The following is a 19429-nucleotide window of genomic DNA, read 5'->3' on the forward strand; positions in this document are numbered from 1 at the left end:
AATACTGTGTAAGTTGTTATTGAATAACTTGTATTAATGAGACGTACTTTTAATATTAAAAATAAAAGTGCCAAGAAGATTCTATGGAGTGATGAAGAACCATGTTGCTACTAGCTATGCTACTCATATAAATATATATATATATATATATATATATATATATATATATATATATATATATATATATATATATATACACACACACACGTGGTGATTGTCCATGGAGATGATGACTCAGAGGTGCAGTGACAGGTCTACAGACCAATACCCCAGCACTACTGCCTCTTAGCCCGGGAATAGTCTCGGAACCGGCTGACTTTGGACTTTATGCTTCATTCATGTAGGATCCTTTATCGAGAAACATACATTCATACTCATTTTTTCCCTCTTTCAATCTGTTCAGGTGATCGGCAGTTCTCTTCTCTTTGTCCACGACAAGCAGGAGCGGGCGAAGGTGTGGATGATAGACTTTGGAAAGACCACTCCGCTACTTGAGGGCCAGGTGCTGAGCCACCGGGCCACATGGGTGGAGGGCAACCGTGAAGACGGCTACCTCTGGGGCCTGGACCATCTCATAGACATTATCAGCCACATGGTGGCACCAAAGCCTCTTTAGAGAGAAAAAATGTCACCCCCACATCTCTCTCTCTCTCTCTCCCTCCCTCCCTCCTTCCTTCCCTCCCTCCGTGTATGTGTGTGTGTGTAATATATATATATATATATATATATATATATATATATATATATATATATATATATATACACACATACACACACACACACACACACACACACATATACTCCCCCTGGGTGGATTGCCCGCACTACAGTACAGGACCTGCCTGGGTTACCATAGAAAGCTACCCCAATGACCTTCCCCCCAAAACGAAATGGCAGCCATGCATGATGTATGTGTGTGTATGTATGTAAAGATATAGATACTGTACATATAGTGTATAGAGTGTACAGTTTTTTCAGTAGGTGTTCTGAATGGGTTCTCTGCAGTTAGTGCTTCGTCGACGCATGTTTGAATGTCACATTCCTCTTTTTCGTCCTCTAATGTGATGTTTGTATGATGCTATAGTGTTATAGTGTAAAGCACTCGTGCCTTTTCCTCACTGGTGCCAGTCGGGTTTCTGAGTAACATGTTCCCAAACTTTTCCTCAGGTACAGTACTGTGCAAACGTCAGAGACCGCCCTTCCCAGTCAAAACAAGCTCTATGTACAAGTTGTTTCAGCACCATGAAAATAAACAGGAGAATTATAGAGAAGCCTCAACAAGCAAATTACATTTTTTCATTATTTAGTGTGTCCACATTTCCCTTTTTCCTTTTCTGTGCTTTCAGTTTTGAAAGAAATCTGCAGGGATATTTCTCCACATTTCTGAAGTTCAGTTTTAGAAGTTGATTGCATTTTCAGCTACTTGCTATTTAAATAATCCTAAACACATTCAGTGATGTTGAGGGTCTGGAGTCTGTTGTTCTGAAAAGGCCATCAGCTTTTGCTTCATTTACAGAGACATTCTTCCATTTTTGTCTCTTTATCTGATGGTTACAGTTTCAGTGGTCTGCCAGGTCTGTTGTTAGGTGTCGCGTTTTCTGTGTAACTTTCCATTTTTTTTGCATTCCTTAACAGAGGGGATTATCTCCTGTCTAATCTCCTCAGAAATATCAAATGAACTTCAATGTAATGACTGTTTTGACTGGAAATTAAATATATAGTCTCTGACTTTTATACAGCACTGTATCAGGAAAGAGGACATTGGATTAAGGTTTCTCGTCATTCCTTAGATCATTCCAAAATTTAGCACACAGTTATTTTAGCTGAGCTTTATTTAAATCTGAACTTTGAGGTCCACATCTAGGTTTTTAGAATTTGAGACATTTTAGTGATTTTATCTGATGATTTGGTGATTTTTTGCTATATTGTAGTTCTTACCTGGGCATAATAACTGACCATTATCGTAGTGTTAATAATGTGCCTATAGTCATTTAATATGAATGCCTTTTGTAGAACAAGTCAGACGGCTGCATTTAACTGTGTGTAGGACTTGGACTGTGGTCTTGTTCCTAGCCTGGTTTCTGCAGTTAACGTTGCCTTAATCATATGGCTGAGGCGAGAGGTGAGAGCCTGAAAATGAGTTCAGGATCAGCATGTAATGCATTAGTACACGTCTCAGAGCAAGAGTGCCGAGCTAGGATCACCTCCCACTGCCTCTGCCTCAAAAAACAGCTTCAAACCAAGTGAGAAACAGTGTAACCTAACAAACTCAGTGCCTTTGAGCTTCTGACTGTTGACCTGTTACTAAACCCACACAGCGGGTTATATTGTGTCTTCAGCTCTACAGTTTGTCTTTAAACATAATAACTGCTGACCAAAAGTGTGTCCACTTAGCTGGCGCTGATACCCTTACAAAAGGGTGTCAAACTGGATTCTTTCTGGCCCATTTCCCTTCTTCTGACACTCCCGAATTCAACTCACAAAGGCCTCGCTAATTAGCTCATTTAGCTGAGTTTTTTGACTTCAGTCATGGAGGAAGTCCTATATGTATTGGATTTTCATTTCTTTGGGAATTCATTCAATTGATTTTCAGAAATAATTCATTCACTAAGATGTAAACAAAGTAGTTCAGGGAGTAACGATATGAAATTGTGCACTGTACAGTAACTTAGGATTTTCTTTACTGTGGTGCTGATAGGAACCAGGGGTCACAGTTTCCACAATGCAAATATAGCCATCTAAAATAACCATCTAAAACACACAGTATGTAAAATAGTGGTAAATAAAAAAATAAGTTTTTTGTTGGGGGTTATTTTGCCTTCAGACATCCTGGATAGACACCTTTCTGCCATGAACAAGCTACCAAGAAACACTCATTAAGCAACATATTTGTAACCATTTAATAACTTTGAGTTAGCTTTTAGATGCATTAGACGCTTGGGACATCTGGTTCCTATCACTGCTGCTGTGATGTTCTGACTCAGTTCTGGTTCCTTAACGATTTAGTTATGCTGAATTTTTAAAATTGATTACTACTAATCTAGCTGGTTAGTGAACCAAGGGGTAGGCCACCAGTTTTGAAAATTTTCCACATTATTATCCGAACGTCTGAATTAAGAAATTCAGAGTGGTTTAATATGAAATGCTTCATTGTGGAGAAACGTACTAAAGAATTTGTTGGCTCCCCTTTAAAATCAGCCGTTGAGCAGAGACAGCACAGTGCAGTGCTGCTGGGACCTCCAGGACTGAAGTCAGGAAACACAGTAACTCAGTCCTTCGTTCTAGAGATCTGGGCTGCGTTCAGGTGTCAGGCTGTGGAAAAAAATGAGTCATGACTTTTTGAGCTTATTTCGAGGTGAAGTGAAGGCATTTGCATGGCCATTTGCTATGCAAATCCACCACTCCTGCATACTCAGCTGGGCCAAACAGTCAGACACGAGCCAAGGAAAACCAAAGGTGGCGATAAAAGCTCATTTGTGGGCGAGAATGGCCACGGCCCGCTGACAGAAGGCCGAGTTCAGCAGCTGATGGGCCGTGGCTGATGTAAACTAGGGCGAGAGGGGCCTGCGGTCTTTCAGCGGTGTAAACAGTCGACGTCACCTGGACTTTTCCTCATTAAGCTCATTTGCAGTCAAGGTGAAAAGCGACCTTTTCTTATTCAGGAACTGAAAGGGCAGACATGGGCAGATCCCCCCCTGTGTGCTCACCAGTTCCCAAAATCACAGACCAAAGGCAGAGGTAGACAAAAAGTCACTTGTTTCACTCGTGCCTTGTTCTCCTTTGTTTGCAAACCACTGATCTATGCAGCACAGAGCGAGTTAAAAAAGCCTTAATTTTAAAGATACTGACCACGAGGTGAATGTCAGGAGGGACCAAAGCATGGGTGTCTTCTTTTAAAGCACAGCTGATGTACCCAAAAGTTCTAAAGAAGTTATAGCTCTCTGGGACTCCAGACTGAGTGCCTGCTGAAGCTGAGATGTAGGAGTGGGGCACCCCCTGCTGGAATGGTGCTGAACTGTGTAGAACAAACAAGAATCGACCAATCTTCTGCTCGTTATGTCTTAAAAAAAAAAAAACTCAGATTAATCATGTTTGTGTGAGGTGAACATGCATGAAAGATGTCAAGGGTGTCATACACATACTCATATTTATTGTCTGTGACATTTTGCACAAGAACACTAAATGTAGCTGCATGTTTCCTACCTTTCGTTGTGGTTAGCTGCACATTTTTCTCGAATTGATAGTCTAGCAGCTCACTGTATTTTCGGCTCGGTAAAAAGACACGTTTTTTTTTAGAGGCGCGAGGAGAAAAACCTGAGGTGGCCTTTTGTTTTCAGTTTGTGGATTATGTCCAGAGTCAAAACAAAGACAATAACGTAATACCGTTAATAATCAGTATGAACGACTGCATTGTCAAACTGCTCTTCCCAGCTTCTCATTTCAAGGGACATTGAAGGCCTTTTTTAAAAACCTGCTCTGATGCTGTAAACTGCGCCATATTTGCCATGTCAATCCTGCTTTGCTGTACAATTTTATGGAAGTAAATGAACAATTGGTCAAATGCTCATGTGTGTCTCCTGTCCTCCTTCAGAGCTGCAGACAGCAAGACCACAGATTTGTGGGGCAAAATCATCTTAGGAGATTTTGTGAGTCACATTTCACGGCCGGCTTTAATGAGTCGCTCTCTGTCATATAAGGCAGAGCCCTGTGCTCTTATCTCCTCATTCTGCTCAGCCTATTTTCAGGCATTAATCATATTTGGAGAGTTTTGCCAAGAAAGGCTGAACGAGCTTCCCGAGAGAATTAGCGGCTCCATGCTCAGTGAAATGAAGAGGCTAAACCTGAAATGGAAATACAAAAGAAGCGTCCTCTTTTGGAAACATTACGGCAGCAGGCCTTTGAACGGATTTCCTCGGTGAATGGACTGAGGGCCCAGCATGTGTCAGTGGACACGGATGTGATTTTAGATGGGTGAGGACATACAGATGGTAAAATGGGTAGAGAAACGCAACCGTAACCACTGCAGCAGATTCCAGATAAGTGAACCTGCAGTGAGAGCAGCCTGGTAGTAAATTACTCGGAGTTATTAGATTAGGAAATGATGGAAGTGTGTCTGAGAAAGGTGCACTGCCTCTGGATGAAGGTGCAGCTTTTATTAAGATGAGCTTAACCTCATCTGTGCTTGCTAAAAAGTATTTTAATATGAGGTCCAGTGATAAATAAGGCTAGAGAGATATGCTGAGATCACTTGTTAGCTTTTTAACCTAAATCCTGACAGCCTGATAAAGCAGTCATTTTAAACAGACCTGCTTGCTTTTTGTGTGTAACGATAAATATTAATGCACTTGTTCACATCATTCTTCGTATTATTTCTTCAAACATTTGATTGTGTTAAAGATAGCGAGTCCCACTGGCTTTTTCACTCAGTCTTGGACCCCCTTTTGGGCCCCTAAAGGCCTCAGTCAAAATTCTAAGGGGTTCCTGAAAATGAACATATCATGATGATGTGCTTTCTTTGGGGAAAGTAAGTGGTCAAATACAAATTCAGGTAAAAGGTCCTTGTTTATCTCCTTCACCCAGAATCTGCGAGTTTCTGTCTTTGGGGTTCTGAACTAACTAGTGATGCAGCACTCTCTGCCTCTCTGGCAAACTGGCTCACCCGGTTGGTACTTCTTAGCCAAGCCCAACTTGCCTAATTTCCCAAAGGAACACCAGAAAAGTGAATTGTTACTAATTTCTGAAACTAAAGACCAAAAAATCTCAATCTCAGTTGATTTATTTCCCAAAATAAAAGACTTTGTGTCCTTAATACCTCAGGAAATTTGCAGTTATGGCAGTTATAGCATTTGGAAGACGCTCTTATCCAGAGCAACTTACAATTTGATCATTTTACACAAATAATGCCTGACCCCTACAATGTGGGGGTCTGGTGGCTCCGTTATGCTTTGGGGTGCATTTTGCTGGCATGGTTTGGGCCACTCGTCCCGTTAGAGGGAAAGGTTCACAGCAAATCAATACATAATTATACTGACTGATCACCTTTGTCCTCTAATGAAACATGTCTATCCTGATGGGGGTGGTCTCTTTCAGGATGACACGGTTCCCATCCACAGGGCTCTGAATGGTTCGATTAGTATGAAAATGGTATAAGTCATATGCTCTGGCCTTTGCCAGATCTTCTCAATTCCTTGAACCTCTTTTGGGAGATTATGGACTGACATGTTGGACAGCGCTCTCCTTCACCATCATCTGAACACCAACTGAGTGAAGAAGGATATTCTATTCATCCAGTATAGTTCCAGAGATGTGAAGCTGTTCTGAGGGCTCATTGTGGCCCAACACCTCACAAAGGCACTTCATGTTTTTTCATTAATTTGGCACCTAGACTTTTACTCATAGAAGTTCAAGTTAATAAGTGGTTGAACATGTGCAATCAGAATCCTGTGAAGTAGACACCACCTAGTGGCGGCCTTACCAGCATCACTGTTCAGAGATATTGAGGTAAAGCCAGAGAGAGAGTCTCCAGCATTGCAGCATCTTTTGAAGGATAAGAATGTTAAACTGATTGCTCCATCCTTTATTTTAGTATTGCACTAATGACAAACATTCCCAGTTAGTTTTTATTTACTAGTAGCCACATTTGAATTTGTGAGTGAAGTTACTGTAATACAGGAGGTCTTAACCATTTTGGCCTTAGCCACAAGCTAAAGAACGTGCCAATCCATATCTATCATGTGAGGCATCCATCAGCTCTGTGGGCTGGAAGGAGTCTGCAGTCACACAAGGATCCAAGCAGTTGAACGGCGTTTGCTGTGAAAATCAGGCGGCTTCTTTTTCCTCTGCAAAAGCTGAACATCCTTATTTAGTCATGCTTGGCCTGAGGCGCTGAATTGGCAGTGTGGCTCAGAAATATTAGCCTTGGGACCAGAGAGCTTGGAGTGAGGCCATGTTCAAGAGCTGGGAAGCCACCCGCCCACACACACACACGGATGTGTGCGCACACACTCACACACACACATTGTATTACTATCTTTTAGGGGCCTTTCAATTCAGCCATGTTTAAGTGTAGCTAAATACTACCTAGACCTGAAACTCAGTGACCAAAAGGAATTTCGTTTTCCAAATGAAAGCAGCACTTCGAATAAAAAAAAGTGATGTTCATTGGGACCAGAGTAAGCATCAAAAATGTTGATCTCTTCCACTCGTAGAGATTCAGTCCCCATGAAGTAAGTAAAACAAATTACACATACTCACTTTCAGCTGGAAGGAAAAACATAGCAGCTGATTCGGTCATGAACCCTAAATGTCACTCAACAAATTATTACATTTTTAATATCAGTGGCCAAACACAGGCGGATAATGCATCATATTAAGTCTCTAACACTGAATTACGCCGGTATAAATTACTGAATTGGGGAGAAATAATGCTGTGCCTTAAGTCTAATTCAAAACTATTCATATAGTACTATATAACTATTCATCTATTTTGAATTGGTTATACTATTCATATAAAACTATTCACTAAGCATATATATGTTCATGGGTATGTTTCAGTTTTTCCATCTGAATTTACCCAAATTGTGAGGCAAAATATTCAGTAACTGCATAAAATAAACATGTTCCTTTTTTGGTAAAATCTCCCCTCAAATGAACAGAGCGTGTTTTATGATCTACACATATCACTATATGCTTACAATTCACTGCTGAAAGCCAAAAATCTCAGACGCTTATTTTATAAAAGTAATGTTTACAGAGCAGATCACTGAAGAGACGCCGTCTGTTTATAGTTTATAGCCCAGATTTGGGGAAAAACGGGTCGACTTTCTGTAGAAAAACAAACTTTCAGTTTGAGTTCAGCTTCTTTTATTATAAGGGTTTAAAATGACATCATCTATTTGACTGGAAAGAAGTGTTACAGCCTCATACGACACCCAGCTTCTCAATGGAGCTTATGAAATATGAACGTTATGAAGAACATGACCAAGTGCATTTTGGAACCACCGTTGGTCCCAAGGAGTTGAAGAGGTTAACATAACAGAATTGGGATGGGTTGGCAAGTTGGGTTGAATGAAATGTTAAGGTGGGGGATTGTTCACAGTGGCACTGATAGGAACCAGATATCTGAATAGTTTGTCTGTATCCCAGAAAGTTATTACATTAAATGGTTATAAATACAGTGCCTGGTGCCCAAAACATTGTTTTATGATAGTTTTCAGAAAGTTTTAGGCCTAGCATGTATTTTTTTTAAAGCATTCTTGGTGGAAGATCAATACCATGAGTAGTTAAAATCAGCTGTGGTTCCTGCATCAATCTTTTGCCTGGTGCCACCGACAGACAGACATACTCACATATATATCACTCAGAGTGTGAGAGGCTGGTTCATCAGCTGCATCCGTTCATTTTTGCACCCTGTTACAGAACAGAGCATCTTGTTGACCAGCTCAAATGAAGACCAGCCAGTCACACCCCTGTTTAATTGCTGTGGCCTGCAGTTCTTGGTAAAGTAACTTAATATATCTAATGAACTAATCCATGAATGTGGTCATGAATTATAAAGAGAGGTAAAAGAATGAATATTTATTTCCACTAAAATGTGAATACAGTGTTCCCTCATTTATCACGGGTGTTACGTTCCAGGACCACCCGCGATAAACGAAAATCCGTGAAGTAGGGACGCTATATTTATTTAAGTATTTATACACTATTTTAAGGTTTTATAAACCCTCCCCCACACTTTTACGCTACATAAACCTTTCCCATTCCCTTAATAACCATTCCCACACTGTTCTGTGCATGTTTTGTACCTGAGTACAAATCCACTGAGTAAATATGCACTATTTACTGTAAATCGTAATATTTTATGATTTATAATATTCCTTTATTGTTAGAATTAATATTTTTAACATAACATCTTGGGATTTTTTAAATGTAAAAATTAATCACACACACACACACATATATATATATATATATATATATATATATATATATATATATATATATATATATATATATTTTCCACAGATCGCGTTCCACAGAAAACCTGCAATATATTTTTTCTATTAATATTTTTTGAAAACCCGCAAGGGAACACTGTACAGCTCAGATGTTTCTTCACATGATTCATAATTCTTAATCTGCATAAAAGAGTTTCAGCATCTCAGGTTACAGGGTTTTTACAGCAGTGTTGCCAAGCCAGACTTTAAAAATGTTGATAACTCTTTGAGCTATGAGCTAGGCCCTTTCTATATACAGTATGGTATAAAAAGTCCCTTGGTGTCAAACCACCAGGGGTCCACAATGAGCATGCAGTATTTTTACATACATACAAAATATATATCATGCACACACGCATTGAAAAAGTATTCATACCCCTTGAACTTTTCCATATTTTTTCCACGTTACACCCACAAACATGTAAAATGCGTTTTTTGGGGGATTTGGCGTGATAGTCCAACACAACATAGCAAGTAATTGTGAAGTGAAAAAAAATGTTGCATAGTTTTCAAAATGTTTCATAAATGAAAACCTGGAAAGTGTGGCGTGCGTTTGTCTTCAACCCCTGTACTCTGATACCCCTCAATAAAATCCAGTGTCTATCTAACTGCCTTCAGAAGTCACCTAAATAGTAAATAGAGTCCACCGGTGTGTAATTTTTTCTGAGTATAACTAGAGCTGTCCTGTGAAGGCCCCAGAGGACTGTTAGAGAACATTAGTGATCAAACAGCATCATGAAAACCAAGGAACACACCAGACAGGTCAGGGGTAAAGTTGTGGGGATGTGTAAAGCAGGGTTAGGTTATAAAAATATACCAAGCTATGAACACCTTACAGTTCATCATCTGAAAACGGAGGGAGTATGGCACAACTGCAAACCTACCAAGACATGGCCGTCCACCTAAACTGACAGCTCAGGCAAGGAGAGCACTAATCAGAGAAGCAGCCAAGAGGCCCCTGGTCACTGTGGAGGAGCTGCAGAGATCCACAGCTCAGGTGTGTACTCTACAAATTTGGTCTTTATGGAAGAGTGGCAAGAAGAAGGCCATTTTTTAAACTGAGCCATAACATGTCCTGTTTGCAGTTTGCCACAAGCCATGTAGGGGACACAGCACATGTGGAAGAAGGTGCTTTGGTCAGATGAGACCAGAGTTGAACTTTTTAGCCTAAATGCAAAACGCTATGTGTGGCAGAAAACTAACACCGCACATCACCCTGAACACACCATCCCTACTGTGAAACATGGCGGAAGCAGCATCAAGCTGTGGTGATGCTTCTGTTCAGCGGGGACAGGGAAGCTGGTCAGAGTTGATGGAAAGATGGATGGAGCTAAATACAGGGCAATCCTGGAGGAAAACCAGAAGAAAGACTTGAGACTAGGATGGAGGCTCACCTTCCAGCAGGACAGCAACCCTAATCATACAGCCAGAGCTTCAGTGGAATGGTTTAGATCAAAGCATATTCATGTGTTAGAAGGGCCCAGTTGAAGTCCAGACCTAAATCCCTGTGGCAACACTTAAACTGCTGTTCACAGATGCTCTCCATCCAATCAGATTGAGCTTGAGCTAGTTTGCAAAGAAGAATGGGCACAAATTTCAGCCTCTAGATGTGCAAAACTAGTAGAGGCATAACCCAAAAGACTTACAGCTGTAATTGCAGCGAAAGGTGGTATTGACTCAGGGGGGCTAAATGCAAATCCACGCCACACTTTTCAGATTTTTATTTGTAAAAAAAATCTTGAAAAACATGTCTAATTTTCTTTTGAACACTTTTTCAAGGCACATATATATATATATATATATAAAAATATACATACACACATTGATGGTCTTTCTCCACTATATTGTTTGTTTTGTGTTTTGACACTTTCTTTGACTAAAATGAATAAATGAATTTTATCTTTGTACACCATAAGATCTTGTTTGGCAAGTTTTTCCTGTTAGATAACAGGTGCAGATCTGGCCGTTCACACAGCTTATGGTTCACTGACAGAGTTATGGTGAACTGAAGGTCAATGCTGTAGTAGCCTCTGCTCTCACTCGCTCACTCAGGTTTGTTGACGGTGGAGCGCCAACATCTCAAGGAGCCTCATATCTGTTACCCTCTGGCTCTGCTGCACTCGTAACACTGTGTGTTGTTCTCAGTCAAACCAATCAGAACAATCAGTCTCTGTGTTTCTTTGCTGTGCTGAGCAGCTCATCCAGTGTCCTTTGATGTTCTCATCTGCCTTGATCGGTGCTCCTGCTCGCCTAGCCTCCTGGACCAGTTTGGTCACCATGGCGCTTCTCACAGTCCAAAGCTGTGTGTGAAGAAAGGCTCACCTGCATGCTAATGACTCTCCTGATGATACACCGACTCAAACTCAGACAGGCTGAGATAGAAAGTTAAAAAAAAAGATAATCAGAAAACAAAGACTTCTTCTAGGATTATGAGAAAAAGGTCGACTTCATGTTTCACCTATCTGTTCTTTGTGGAATAAACATTTTGGTACGGCATGGAGCTGTTTCTTGTTTAGGAATTCTTTTTGGCTTTTAAATAGTTCTGGGGCAATTTCTCACTTTTCTTTTCATCTTAACACCCACCTGGGCCAAGAACCTTACCAGTCCTCCTCTACAAAGGTGTCACAAAAGTGCCCCAGCCTTAAGTAGAGGAGGCCACATGTGTGCCAGGTTCGGCCTAATCAGCCTGAGGGCTTCTGGGAGTTGGAGTTCCTTGTGCTTGTGGGGCCTCACCATCGTCGCCCTCTGCTGGTGGCCAGCGGCACAGACTAAACTCTGACAACAAATTACTATGGCAAACAAGAAAATTATGTAGTAATAGTTCATTTCAGGCCTTGATTTATTAAGGTACACACATAAGATAAGTTGTTGTAGCTGTGGTAGTTAAGTTGTGGGCACGACTCCGTATCAGTCAACGCCTGTGCCCTTCTGTGCTCTGTGTTGTTTGAGGGATTATTGGTAGTCTTTCAGCCATCAGATGTTCTCCCCCCATGTCTTGTTTTCCTAAATTTCTTGTTCTAGTGGTTCTGTGTTAATTCTAATATATTCTAGAATGCGGCCTAACTGTGTTCAATAAGTATAAGTATAAGTATAAGTATAAGTATAAGTATATTCCTGTATTTGACCACTGGTACAGTACATTCCTATTATTAAAATCATAATCAACCACAGTGAATTTCCCAGTTACTTCTTCCTTTTGATCATTTTGTTATTGAGCTTTGCTCTCATGAATTTTGTTATAAGGACCTCATTATGACTTTCAAGTCAAATGTAGCCACCAATCAGATTCTTTTGAGTAAATCCAGCCAATCAACAGTCATAGACATGAATGACATGCATGGTGTGATACATGCATGAGTGTGGATAGTTGGAGGGTAAGTAATGAAATCTTATTTAAATAAAACAAAATAAACAAACAACCAAAGCCCCGGAATTACTCAGGGCACCAGATAAGCCTGTGCATTAAATTGCTTTCACTCCACTACATTTCAAAGTCAAATATCTGACTTTTTCCTCTACTAAATTTTAAAAAATCTGTCGCTCCTTTTGGTTTCTGTGTGTATAAAAATGTAACATGTCAAAACGCAAGAAGTGCAAGAGCTTGTTTTGACCTGTTGGTCATACCGACCCAGTGCAGCACACGGTTCAACGTCAGTGCAGCAGCATAAAATTTTGAGAGAGTCTGTTCAACATAAATGATAAACTAACCTAACTTTGTGTACAAAGAGCACAATATAGAAATATGTCCACATATGCAGTCGTGACTGACGCGGCTTTTTTCTGAATTTATACAAACACCATTTCATTTTATAGTAAATTAGTTTGGGCTGGTTTATGTTTATGAACAGAGACCTACAGATCAATATAGTAAAGGAACTCATTTGTGATCCTGAGTTTAAAGCCAGTTTTTATTAAACTTAAACTTGGAACTAAGTTGTAAATAAATCTGAAACTGAAACTTTGCTTGTTTGTAAAAAGTGATTTCAGAGCCACTCGGTTCTCCCTGATGGAAACTGTTTGTCTTCAGTGTTTTGTGCTTATGATCACTTTAATAGACGTCAGCGTCACTAATTAATGACGTTCTATTAAAAGACTGGTTTACCAAGAGAGACACTGGAGGATTTTCACCTGAAATGAGTTCATGAAGCGAGTCTTGTTATATAAATGATAACAGGACATTAGAGCCATAATTACTCTTTTAGTACTTTTACTTTATACTTAAGTACATTTGAAGGTAAATACTTTAGTACTTTTACTCAAGTGGAGGTCTTAAGGGAGGAACTTCTACTTTTACTGGAGTAATATTTTACCTTGGGTGTCTCTACTTTAACTCAAGTACATGGTTTGTGTGCTTCGTCCACCATTGCGCTTTATGCTGCTTGATGTTCCACAGTCTGCCCCTTGCAGCTGTTTGGCCATTCACTGCCTGCGGGGGCACTGGTTCTTTGTCTACACTACCCTCAATTTCCACGGAAAGCAGCTGGATCTGACTGTCTCTTGTGCAACACCAAAACACATGTAAACCTGCTGGCTTCAGTGTTTACATACAAGTTCAGTATCCTGAAAAGTGTTTTGTCCCTGACTACTTCAAGTCATCCATTTCTGTACCACTTTCCAAAAAAGGACAACGCTACCTGCCCTAATGACCGCAGGCCTGCTGCCCTACCATCTGTGGTAATGAAAACATCTAACAGCTTGACCCTGTCATATTTAAAATTACCAACTCCTCCTCACTTGGACTCCATCCAGTCTTACTACAGGGTGAGCAGATTAATGGGCGGCACACTAATCTGTGTGCCGCCCACTAATCGCACTTTGTTCATCTTAGCACATCTGGACTACATTATTGATTCTGATCAGCTAAACAAACTGTCATAAATGAACACAGATCATGCCATCTTTCTGACCTTTACAGATGCCCCACTAGGTTGTGTGCTTTCCCAACTGCCTCGCTGACTGTGTACCAATAACTCCACTTCCAGTGATCCCTCAGTCAAAATCCTAAAATCTGTAGAAATTATGTACAGACAGGAATCTCTCATCTTGGTGTGGAAGGAACAATCAGGAATTCAGCTGCATAAAGGCTGCAGGAGTGAACAATGACACAATGAATTTCTAACACTCTAGCTTACCAGTCAGAATGTTGGGTACAACACACATAAGTGAATATGCATTTTTTTTAATAAAGACATTTTCATCTAAAGGCTCATACAGGAAGATTCACTCGAAAGAGGCCCCCAAATATTCTGCTGTAACTCCGATTAGGATGAAGCAATCTGAACCAAAAAAATAAGGTACATACCTTCATGTATGTGATCGATTACATGCGATGCTGGAAGTGATCTCTGTTTTCTGCCGGACACATGAATGGGTTTGGGAGGTCTGCACCCGGATGTTGCAAACAGAGTTTAAACATCACAACGGCTGTCCGGCGCCTCCTTCATTGCTCCAACGCAGTGGCATACCGGCTTGTTCGAAGCTCTATATCCTCATTGTTTTGTTGTTTTGTTCAGATTGAGTAGCCCTAGTGAGAGTTATTACAGAATATTCAGGGCCTCTTTCCAGTGAATCTCTCTGTATTTAAATGCAAATGAAAATTGTTTCAAATAAAAGACTGTGAACTTGAATGAAAAAGAAAATTCCAATTTTTTAAGTTAAATTTTGAAAAATAAAGAAACAAAAAAAATGCATGTGTGTATCTTCTTCAGTTCTGCTGGAAAAGCATGTCAGAAGGTTCCTCATGAAGCTGCTTGAGACAATGATTGATGACATTGAGTGATTAAAGCATCAAGTCTAATTTTTAAGAGAATAGTTTTGTTTGAGTTACTTTTTTTTACTTTGGTCTATATTATTAATATATGTCTTTATTATAATTTCTAAGTGAGAAACAATAAGGAAAATCCTCTGTTGTCTGTTGTTTACTGTGTAAACATTGTATGTGTCTTGTGCTGCAACAGAGTTGAATCTTTTTGCACGAGATATACACTGCTCACAAAAATAAAGTTAACACTTAAACAACACAATATAACTCCAAGTAAATCAAACTTCTGTGAAATCAAACTGTCCACTTAGGAAGTAACACTGATTGACAATCAATTTCACAGCTGTTGTGCAAATGGAATAGACAACAAGTGGAAATTATTGGCAATTAGCAAGACACACCCAATAAAGGAGTGGTTCTGCAGGTGGGACCACAGACTACTTCTCAGTACCTTTCTGCTTTCTGGCTGATGTTTTGGTTACTTTTGAATGTTGGTGGTGCTTTCACACTCGTGGTAGCATGAGACGGACTCTAAAACCCACACAAGTGGCTCAGGTAGTGCAGGTCATCCAGGATGGTACATCAATGCGAGCTGTGGCAAGAAGGTTTGCTGTGTCTGTCAGCGTAGTGTCCAGAGGCTGGAGGCGCTACCAGGAGACAGGCCAGTACACCAGGAGACGTGGAGGAGGCCGTAGGAGGGCAACAACCCAGCAGCAGGACCGCTACCTCCGCCTTTATGCAAGGAGGAACAGGAGGAGCACTGCCAGAGCCCTGCAAAATGACCTCCAGCAGGCGACAAATGTGCATGTGTCTGCACAAACGGTTAGAAACCGACTCCATGAGGATGGTATGAGGGCCTGACGTCCACAGATGGGGGTTGTGCTCACAGCCCAACCCCATGCAGGACGCTTGGCATTTGCCAGAGAACACCAGGATTGGCAAATTCGCCACTGGCGCCCTGTGCTCTTCACAGATGAAAGCAGGTTCACACTGAGCACATGTGACAGACGTGACAGAGTCTGGAGACGCCGTGGAGAGCGATCTGCTGCCTGCGACATCCTTCAGCATGACCAATTTGGCAGTGGGTCAGTAATGGTGTGGGGTGGCATTTCTTTGGAGGGCCGCACAGCCCTCCATGTGCTCACCAGAGGTAGCCTGACTGCCATTAGGTACTGAGATGAGATCCTCAGACCCCTTGTGAGACTATATGCTGGTGCGGTTGGCCCTGGGTTCCTCCTAATGCAGGACAATGCTAGACCTCATGTGGCTGGAGTGTGTCAGCAGTTCCTGCGAGATGAAGGCATTGAAGCTATGGACTGGCCCGCCCATTCCCCAGACCTGAATCCGATTGAGCACATCTGGGACATCATGTCTCGCTCCATCCACCAACGCCACGTTGCACCACAGACTGTCCAGGAGTTGGTGGATGCTTTAGTCCAGTTCTGGGAGGAGATCCCTCAGGAGACCACCACCTCATCAGGAGCATGCCCAGGCTTTTTTAAGTTTTAAGGACATTACATCAAAGTTGGATTAGCCTGTCGTGTGTTTTTCCACTTTAATTTTGTGTGTGACTCCAAATTGGTTAATTAGTACAGAACAAAGTATTCAATGAGAATATTTCATTCATTCAGATCTAGGATGTGGTATGAGTGTTCCCTTTATTTTTTTGAGCAGTGTAGATACCAGTCAACTCTTTTAAGTCAAAATTTATTTAAGTAAATTTGTATAGTTTCTTAATCCTATTTTTATTTTTTATATTTTTCTGCTAACAGGCACCTTGTTTATTTATTTCTATAGTGTCTTTTGTATGATGCACATCTTTGTCTACTTACTGCTCTTAATCTGCTTACTGTGTATTCTGCTGTAACAAGGCACATTTCCCCCAGCGGGATAAGAAAAGTTTATCTTATATTATGTAACGCTTTTTACAGCAGGTGTCATCACAAAGCAGCTTTACAGAAAAATCCGGGTCTGATCCCCCATAAGCGTCACCAGTGGAGACAGTGGCAGGAAAAACTCCCTAAGAGCGAGAGGAAAAAACACTGAGAGGAACCAGTCAAAGGGTGACCTATCCTGCTCTGGTCAACATCGGACAGCAAAACAATAACACAACAACAGCAATATGTCCTGCTGTAATAAACGAATCAATCAGCAGTCCTTTAGACTGGTAGTGTACTTTTTTGAAACTTCTCATCTGGGTGGTAAATATCACTATTATTATGAAAAAAACATGACTTGAAAAGCATATGCACAAAAGATTAGAGTATCTCCATTTTTGTCGTTTTTCAGTTTTTGGCATGATTTGAAAATGTCTGTCAGCCTATATATTGTGTATAAATTTCATGATAAATGGACTAAAGGAAACGGCCCAAAATTACTTGGAAAAAATTCTGGTTCCATTGTCTTCCAGTAAAGTATGTTTTTACTTTCTTCTGTAAAGTTACCATTTTGGAGATACGAGGTTTTGTTCTGACAGTAGTGACATACACTATATGCATGCAGCTGCTTGGCCATGGAAACCCATTCCATGAAGCTTTCTACGCTGTTCTTGAGCTGATCTGAAGGCCACATGAAGTTTGGAGGTCTGTAGCGATCGACTCTGCAGAGAGTTGGTGACCTCTGCGCACTATGTGCCTCAGCATCCGCTGACCCCGCTCTGTCATTTTACGTGGCCGACCACTTTGTGTCTGAGTTGCTGTCGTACCCAATCGCTTCCATTTTGTTATAATACCACTGACAGTTGACTGTGGAATATTTAGTAGGGAGGAAATTTCATGGCTGGTGGCGTCCGATCACGGTACCACGCTGGAATTCACTGAGCTCCTGAGAGCGACCCGTTTGTAGAAGCAGCCTGCAGGACTAGGGGCTTGGGTTTATACACCTGTTGCCACGGAAGTGACTGGAACACCTGAATCCAATGATTTGGATGGGTGACTGAATACTTTTGGAAATATGGTGTATAACACCAGCTACATTTTACATTGTGTTACAATTCCGATAATTATAAGCCGATAATATGGGCTTTCCGGCTATTTTGCCATCTGTTTTTGTCGCATGTATCTGTCATGAATACTGTAATTCACACTCACAGTTTGGCACATTAAATTTGCTCCACAAGGGGAACTATTTGCACCCAGGTAGTGTGTGCATCATAAGAATGGAGAAACCTGAATAAATAACTTTTATGGAAAAAAATATGGTTCTGATATGAGGAACTTTTATTTCATCAGCTGGTTGTGGATAAAAACAGCTATAAAAGCAACAGGCATTCTGTTTAGGATCAGTGATGCAGTGCAGACTGGCCAAGGCAGCGGCCTGGAATAAGAATAATAAATAACAGCGCTGCCCTCACTTGGCAAAACCATGTCATACAACTCTACTGAACTCCAGTGTTTTTGCCATATAAATTGGATTTTACAAATGGCTAAATCTGTGAACATTTCCATACAATACATGCAGCCCACCCTGCGTAAAGTCAACATGGACTGGAAATCAGAAAGCATTTTCTTACATACTATGTGACAACAAAAACTTTGTATTTTCAGTGGGATGATGCATGAGCGAGGACGTAAGCTAACAAGGTACAAAAGGACAATTTGGTTTCAGGTCGACTTTAAAACGTATTATTTATATTGTATGCATATGTGATTACTCCTCCAAGACTTTGTTGTCTAGCCAAGTTAATGTTTCCTCCCTTTATTTCTGCTCTGTATTGTTCTTTTTTCTTGTGATGAGTTGCAACTTTACTACCAACTCAAAGTCCATTTAGCTTTCATGATGGTGAATATATGATATTGATATCTTAGAGTGCCCCCTGCTGGACCTCCAAGGAGACATTTAAAGAAACTACAATGGACTTGTATCCAGAAATATCCAGAAGTATTGTAGGGTAAACATGAAATATAGATTTACAGCTTAAGTTTTTTTTCAACCTGTGGTAACAATCAGTTTAACTGGATTGACTCCATTTCTAGAAAACTGGGCATTTTGTAAAATGTATTAGAAACAAGAATCTGTAAATTCTCTCTAACCTTTACTGAACTGACTAAAGCAGAAAGAAAATATGTCAAATGTGCCTGCAAAACACACAAAAAAAGCTGTAATGACACTTTTTTTTCCCATCATTTGGGAACTGAGGTTCCCAAAAAGGATACTAATTTTGCCGATTATTGCTTATACAAGACCTCAGCTGCTCAACAGTCTGTGGTCATCGTTGTCTGATTATCCCCATCATGATGCTCCATGCATTTTCAATAGGAGACAAATCTGGACCGCAGGAAAGCCAGTCAAGCTCACACACTCTGTGTCTACAAAGCCATTCTGTTGTAGCACATGGAGAATGAAGCCTGGTATTGTCTTACTAAAATAATCATGGACTTCCTGAGAAAATATGACAACTTGACAGCAAAATATGTCTCTCTAAATTCTTAATATACACCTCCGCATCAATAGTACCTTCACACCTAAGCAGGTCACCCATGCAATGAGCACTGATGCACCTTCATACCATGAAAGTTGGTAACTTTTGCACCTTTTACTGATAAAAGTGTGGATGATCCTGTTTGTCACTGCCACGGAGAACTTGACAAGGACCCATTCGACCACAGCATACATTTCCATGGTCTTTCGGACCATCTAAGATGGATTAATACCACTGAGAGTTGACTGTGGA

At 40.7% G+C, this 19429-nt stretch overlaps 1 protein-coding gene across 3 annotated transcripts in view; it reads left to right on the forward strand.

Moving 5' to 3' along the window:
* The window catches only part of itpkb (inositol-trisphosphate 3-kinase B), a 50438-nt gene extending 45873 nt beyond the window's left edge, over window positions 1-4565 (forward strand). For all 3 annotated transcript variants that reach the window (XM_017701043.2, XM_017701041.2, XM_017701045.2), the window contains exon 8: window positions 404-4565. In XM_017701043.2, coding sequence (XP_017556532.1) covers window positions 404-616 — 213 coding nt within the window. In that variant the 3' untranslated portion in view covers window positions 617-4565. The remainder of the gene's footprint in view (window positions 1-403) is intronic.
* The last annotated feature ends 14864 nt before the right edge of the window (window positions 4566-19429 follow it).

Source organism: Pygocentrus nattereri, chromosome 4 (assembly GCF_015220715.1).
Source record: "Pygocentrus nattereri isolate fPygNat1 chromosome 4, fPygNat1.pri, whole genome shotgun sequence".
Taxonomy (NCBI): domain Eukaryota; kingdom Metazoa; phylum Chordata; class Actinopteri; order Characiformes; family Serrasalmidae; genus Pygocentrus; species Pygocentrus nattereri.